The 7,183-nt window shown below is 40.5% G+C and overlaps 1 protein-coding gene across 1 annotated transcript; it reads right to left on the bottom strand.

Moving 5' to 3' along the window:
- Window positions 1–1,113: 1,113 nt before the first annotated feature.
- LOC106431508 (putative disease resistance protein At3g14460) lies at window positions 1,114–6,924 on the bottom strand. Its single transcript, XM_022697385.2, has 2 exons — window positions 1,492–6,924; window positions 1,114–1,379 (listed from the first exon to the last, which is right to left on the bottom strand). Exons 1-2 carry the CDS (start codon window positions 5,469–5,471, stop codon window positions 1,325–1,327), a joined length of 4,035 nt encoding a protein of 1,344 aa, XP_022553106.1. The 5' UTR covers window positions 5,472–6,924; the 3' UTR covers window positions 1,114–1,324.
- Window positions 6,925–7,183: the final 259 nt, after the last annotated feature.

A 7,183-nucleotide genomic window follows, 5' to 3' on the forward strand; every position in this document is an offset into this window, starting at 1 on the left:
CTTATCTTTGTTTTAGCTATACTATATATGTAGTTCTTACGATAGCCAAGAACAACACAATTCAATAAACTATTTTCCTATCTTACTTATCTCTCAAGTTATCTAGCAAGAGCTTTACTCAAGCTTCGCTTACGAACACGTAACGTCTAAGAAGATCTTTCTTCCCAACGATCATCTTTTAGGTTTGTGTATCCCCATTCTTCGAATCCACAAGTAGGGTTTCTAGTTCGGGAATCTATCCTCCTATTACCGTCTCATCGCCAGTGTCTTTGTTTGATCCCAAATGAGAGGAGGTATAGGAGGAAGTAGATTGTCAAACCCTAACAACGGCTTTAGCCTTGCTTCTATAGTTAAACAGACTCCATTTGCGATCCAACCTACATCTCATTTCTCCTTTTCCTCCGACTCCGCTGGCTGTGGCCGTGGAAGCGGTTCTGGATTCCCCGCCGTTGAAAAGGAACAGTTCGGCATCAATCGTGAACCGGAAAGAGCTATTGAGCCGGTACGTCTCGGACGTGGCTCCTCGGAATCTAAATCCGCCGGAGGTTATGGTCATGGTCGTTGCCTTCCCATCCAATCTGATCCAGTTACTCCTGCGTTTTCCTCATTCGTCAGATCGGATTCCACTAATGTTTGCTTTGAGGATGAAATATAGGCAGAGAGTGCAGTTGTGGCGCTTAACTGCAGCGTAATAGTCTTAGGATCTCAGCCGATATGGTAAATACATGTTTTACTGAATACTTTTTAATAAATCTTCTGTTGACTACAAAATTTGACATGTTTTTCAGGGTAAGCCCTTCAAACACTCGATCACCATCCACAAACTAGGAGAAACAGAACCCAAGAGGCTTTGTTGGTGCAGGAGAGTGATGCAACATTTCTTCTATCCTTGGGTAAAATTTCTTTCTTTTTTATATTTTCCAGATATATAGTATCTGGAAAGCAAAAGAAACCATGAACTTGCTTCTTGAATTTGGAGTCCTTGTATATTTGGCTAATCCTTTAAAAGTGCTTGAGGCTTTGATGAATTTATTATTTTCCAACGGAGAGATTGTTACTCATTTATGTTGCTTTCGAAGTCAGATTCCGACAAGTTTTAGTGTTGATCACATCTGCACTAAACTGCAATAATAGATTGAGAAATTGTAATTTTTTACTTTTACAGGCAGTTTCAATGAACTTACTGTTATTTATGAAATTACAAGATCGAGTGTATCAAACCATTTCTATAATGTACTTTCAGTCTTTCAACATCATGCTCACGAAAATAGAGTGGTACAAGGGACTTCAATGACATTGAAGATTTCTGGATCTGAATACGCAGTTAGGGCATCTCTGTAATATACATGTTCTTAGGAGAGAGAGATTCAGTATTCTTCCTGCAAGGAAACAAAGCAACAGTAAGAATGTTTTTTTACTGAATATGGATGTATTGTCTGTCTATGTAGATTTCACTATTTCAGTATCATAGAAAGATTTGTTGTTAGTTACCTTCCACGCATGAGTTGTTCACCATCAATCTCCACCAACTGGATATGCCTGATCTTGAACCATTCCATGTCTTGTCTAGAAATCTTTTCTTTCAATATAGGACTATCATTTATGCGCAGTAGAGATAGGGACGAAGGAAGGCCTTCTTCTGGAAGTGATTCTAACATACCACATCCGCTGATTTCTAGTATCCCCAGTTTTGGTAAGCCTTCAAGTCCTCTGTAATTGAGAGTCCGGAGACTTTTGAATTCGCTTATGCGTAGTGAGTAAAGACCCCGAGGCAGGAGCTCTTCCTCTGGAAATGATTCAGTGTCATCATTTCCTCCTTCGATCTCAAGATCACGCAAGTTACCAAGGTAACTCATTAACCAATTCTCTTTTGGTCTGAGCTTTTGACAGCGACTGATGCAAAGCGTTTGAAGACTTTTGGGGAAACCCCAGAATGGATTGGCCTCAAGTTTAGGACATTCGTTTATATGAATCGATTCAAGAGAAGTGAGGGTGGCAATTTTTGCAGGCAGCCCTTTAAGATTCCTACAATTTGAGATTAAAATTGATGTGAGTTTCAGTGTCCTTAGTCCTCCTTCTGGGAAGAACTCCAGCTTCTGGCAATCCGTAATCTCCAAGGCCTCAAGAGCTAGATCAGCATCACCACCAGCCAAGGTGACGGTGAAGGAGCTAAATTGCTCACAGTCTCTTATTGAAAGGCTTTTGAGATTTGGGAAAAGAACTAACGGGAATGAAGAGAGATTGCGGCAACTGCTGCCTATGTAGAGATCCTCGAGCTGCGGGATTATGAGCATTGTCTGCAGACTTTGTATAAATTCCAGCTTCATGCAATCTCTTATGTACAGGGTTTTCAAAGTGGTGGAAGGGTATCCTCCAGGAATGGCCTCCAGGGAATGGCAGTCAATGAGTAAAAGTTCCTCGAGACCGGGACAATCTTGCAACAAGCTCTCGGGCAGATTTATTAATCCGGGACATCCTTCAATATGTAGTACTCTCAGACTTTCAGTAAGATTTCCTAGCTCAGGAACTGTTGTCACTTTATAACTCTCTAAACCCGTGTCATCTTGGTCTTCTTGAGGCATCTTTTTTCCAGAAGTGCTACCAGCATCACTTGAGAGTGTAGTCAACCTATATGAGTGATCTTCCTGATATGGCTTTGTGGCTACAGCTATATCTTCATAGTTCTGGGACGAGCTTTGTTGCAGATATAGTAATCCGGGACATCCTTCAATATGTAGTACTCTCAGACTTCCAGAACCATCTTTTTCAGACAATGATGGTTCTGTAGTATAATACTCCTCACTTCGTAAACTGGAATCCCAGATAGTAGTAACGTGAGTGAATTTTGGGAGCTCCTTTGGAATATTCTTGAGGTTGGGGCAACTTCTTATGGTCAGTTTATTAAGGCGTGGAAAGATCCCACCTTCTAGTTCAGGACAACACCATTCTTCCCATCTTGGCATCTCGTAGAAACTTAGAGTCCGAAGGTTTTGAAACGGTTCTAGGGAAGAGAATGTGTCGTTCTTACCGTAGAAAACCTCTACACCAACCTTCTTCAATATCTTGAATTTCTCAATGCTGAGATCCCTGAGGTGAGGCAGCTGTCCCAGTGGCGGCAGCAATATGCAGAGACTGCAGCTAGTCAAAGAGACAGACGTCATTCTGTTGAATGAAATATCTCCCAACCAATTAGGAAATGTCGCACCCCAATAAGAGTTTATGCTAACCGTTTCCAAGTTATGATGAGGTTGCAGCATTTTAAGCAACTCACGTTGGTCACAACTTATCTTATTGGAACCAGAAGTTTCCATAGTCCATGTGAGGACCAAATTCTTGAGGAGTGGCTTCTCTCCTAAACCAGGGTTACTTGCCTCTCCAACGGAGACCACATTTTGCAGCTCAGAGATGTGAAGTGTCCCTCGAAGATGAGAGAGTTTTCTCAGTTCTTGGAGTCCCGCACCACTCAGATTTCCAATAACAAAATTTGACAGATTCTGCAAGCTTCGAAGGTTACTAATTCCTTGTGGCATCTTTACTAATGGAGTCCCTAAGAGGTCCAGATAACGCAAGCTGATGAGTTTTGTTATGTATGCTGTCAGTCTTCTGAGTTGACGGCAATTTGACAAGAAAAGCGTCTGTAGATTACGGAGGATGAACAAAAACTCTGGAAGTTCTTGCACTTGGGTGTTGGAAAGATCTAGATATCGCAGCTGCTGTAGTCCCTCGAATGATTTAGGAAGGACTGTTATACGGTAGTGAGACAAGTCAAGAATACGCAGATACATCAATGCCTGTTCTGAGAAGTTTGGCAATGGATATAGAGCGTTCTTTGCAAGTTCAGAAGACCCAGAAGGTGGTGGCGGGACAACTAGAGGAAGAAAGGTTCTTAGATAGTTACCACGGGTGAGAGTGTAGGCTACAGAAGAACCCCATTGATTTCCACAAAATGATAGATGTCTGACCCTCTCTGGTATCTGCAACAAATTGTTGTCCTCCAGTCTGAAGCAAAGCTCTCCTGCAGCAGTTTTGGCTAAATCATTCATGAAATCGTGCATTGTAAACGTTTTCTTGTCGTCCAATGGCTGGAGAAAAGATCTAGCAACTAAATCTTCGAGGTACTCGTTACCAGTGTCTTCCGATCTTTGGTTGCTCTCGGGTTGGTATACGAGGTCAACTGCCATCCATAGCAGCACCAAGTTATTCCTATTAAATACGTAACCCTTTGGGAAGATGGAGCAGAAGGCAAAACATCGCTTAAGGTGACAAGGGAGAGAATCATAGCTCCGCATAAGAACTTCAAGGACACCGGAAGTGTAGTACAAGAAATTGTCTGACACATCATTCCATTCTTTAAGAACTGGCCTGGACCGGAGATGACGTGCGATAGTTGTGGCTGCTAATGGCAGGCCCTTACATTGTTCTGCGATCCTTTTGCCAGTCCTTTCTAGTTCTTGGTCTATATAATTTACTAACTTACACCCAAATACAGAACTGCAGATCAGCTCCCAGCATTCTATATCAGTCATCAGCCTCAGCCGGTAGGTTTCTGCTGCCTTCCTGACAAAACTGACAATATCATTTTGGGTAGTTAAAACAATCCTGCTTCCTTCTGATACGCCAGTAAAAGAAGTAAGGAAAAGTTGCCATTTTGAACTATTCTCAGACCAAAAATCATCTAAAACAAGTAGAAACCTCTTCCCTGCAAGTGTTTCCATCAGCTGAACTTGAAGTGAAGATAGATGATCCTCAGTGTTAACTGCTCCAGAACTTACTTTGTGGAGAACGTCTTTGGTCACCCTGAAGACATCAAACTGTTTCCCAACATTGATCCACACTTTATGATCAAAATGCCTGGTCACACTCTCGTCATTGTAAACGGCTTGTACCAGCGTAGTCTTGCCAATCCCTGGCATTCCGTTAACTGAGATAACATTCGGAGTTCCACAGGATACTTTATCACCAGAAAGTAGCAAGTTGGTAAATGCTAGCTTATCTGCCTCTCGCCCAACTGCTTCTACGTGATGAAAAAGAGGACTCGTGTGTGACCTTGGCTTCCACTGTGCATATACCGACAGTCCAAGCACTTTAATTTGACCCACAAGGTGTTCCAGTAGTGCAACTACGCCTTCCATCTTTTCCTGGAGCTCAGCATCAAGGTTTAGTTCCAGTTTTGGTGTCCATAAATAATATTTTTCGTCTCGTAAAACTTTTGTTGATACGTCTTCGAGAATATTCTCTGCAAAGAAGGAAGCATCTTGGAATTCAGTGAGCCACATCTTTACTCCTTTAACATCATAAGCTTTCTGTTCCGCATCAGCAAGCACCTTAGTTCCAGCCAGCAAAGAACACTTCAATTTCCGTAGCATTGTGCTAAAGCTATTTTCACCTGGCAGTTCCTCAAATTTTGAAGATGTAGCAAGAAAACGGTTAAGCGCCACTTCCCAAGAATCTGATAAATGAGGGTTTGCCATGTTCTCTCCTCGAAGCTGATTGAAGTTAGCTAGTATAATTTAAAAAAAGAACAGATTTTAGCTTGCTAATTGATAATTTGATAGACTTGGCCAGAGGGCTGCTACGAAAAGAAGGTTAAAAAAATTTGACAAAAAAAAAAGTTTTCTTTCATTATGGTTTAATGTTAGTTTTCTTAATTCTAGAATATCAAATAGGCAATTCTCTCGAATAGTCCTAAAATAATTTATTTAGGGATGGGTGTCTGAGTACCCATTTAAATTCGGTCGGATATATTTGGATTTTGAGTTTTTGGGATTAAAAAATTTAGTCTCATACGGATATATATAGATTTTGCTTCTGGTTCGGGCTCGGATAATCAGGTTAAATTATTTAAAAAATTTTTAAATTCATGTATACTTTTAGTTTTTCAAAATCTAAAAATAAAAATAATATACTACATATAATTCTTTATATTGCAGATAGAACTTATTGAGTACATCGAAAAAGAAGACAAAGACTTGAATAATAAGACAAGATAACGAAACCTCAAACTTATGTCTTTTGCGTTCTCTCTTTTATTTCTTTCTTTTATTCTATTAGTTTTTTTTATCTCTTATAATTTCTGTGTAAATATTCAAATAATATACCAAATTTTGTTTTTGATTGAAGATACAAGAAAAACTAGTAGTAGGAAAGACCGAAAAACTAAACAACGAGAGAAAAGAAGAAGAAGAAACACCGAGAACACTAACATACAATACAAAACTAATAAGAACGATTTATCCTTATGACTAAACAAAGACCAGCTTACTTTTCGAGTGAGAGTTTCACGATCCCAACCAGCAACTTTTTGGGAGTAAGGGCATCCAAGATTGCCTAACCTAGTAAAGGGGCTTGAATCGGTATTTTGTTTAGGGAGAAACTCTACTAAGGAAAGGATGAGATATAGCATTAACTCCACTTGTTGGTATTCGTTGGGACACATGCTTAGAACGGCCTCTAAAAGGTTGATGTATAACAAGTGCATAATGTCCACTAGAACATCCGTGTATTTTATCATCAACCTGATGAATGAATTTCAAGATATAGGGTCTTCCTATTATCACAAGCTATTCAAAAGGATTTCTTGTTCTTCCATAAAAAATTTGGCTTTTTCCTGGATACTCGAGTTCAAATACCCATGGATTGACTGTTTGCTTACTGGCTTCATATAATTCAATTTACAACACGTGGGAACTAGAAACCGGAAGAAAACAGCTTGCCGAGAACTAGCATTGCCAAATAAAAATGATGTTTTCGATAAACCATGCGATCAAGTTCCTGTAAAAAGGCTTGTCCAAAAAACTACTCCATCAGATTAACACCAGTCACTGCTCAACTTTATGGATATTGACCGAGGAACTATCAAACCTCACAACTACCACCGGTAGACGGAGGAAAATAACCCGAGCTAGAGATCTCACAGTCACACCAGCAGCTCTATTTCACCATCCGGGAAAGTCACAGCTAGATCAACGGGCCATAGTTATTAAGCTCGACTTCGGAAACAATTGCGAGCCAAAGCAAGAAATCGGGATGCTAAGAGAGCCACATATTAGCGAAGCTCTTCCAAAACCTACAAAATGTACCAAATTTTAGCTCACTACAATGGACCAAGAGGCCCGACAGTGATGCTGGGATGAACAATCTAAACGCGGGTCTCCTACGAGGAACCGACACATTGGAGCGCCGA

Source organism: Brassica napus, chromosome C6 (genome assembly GCF_020379485.1).
Source record: "Brassica napus cultivar Da-Ae chromosome C6, Da-Ae, whole genome shotgun sequence".
In the NCBI taxonomy this organism is placed as follows: Eukaryota; Viridiplantae; Streptophyta; class Magnoliopsida; order Brassicales; family Brassicaceae; genus Brassica; species Brassica napus.

Excerpts from the sequence above, each read along its gene's own strand:
- LOC106431508 (XM_022697385.2), bottom strand. The coding sequence starts at position 5,471 with ATGGCAAACCCTCATTTATCAGATTCTTGGGAAGTGGCGCTTAACCGT. Across the intron at positions 1,380-1,491 it reads GAACAACTCATGCGTGGAAG|GAAGAATACTGAATCTCTCT; the intron begins GTAACTAACAAC and ends GTTTCCTTGCAG.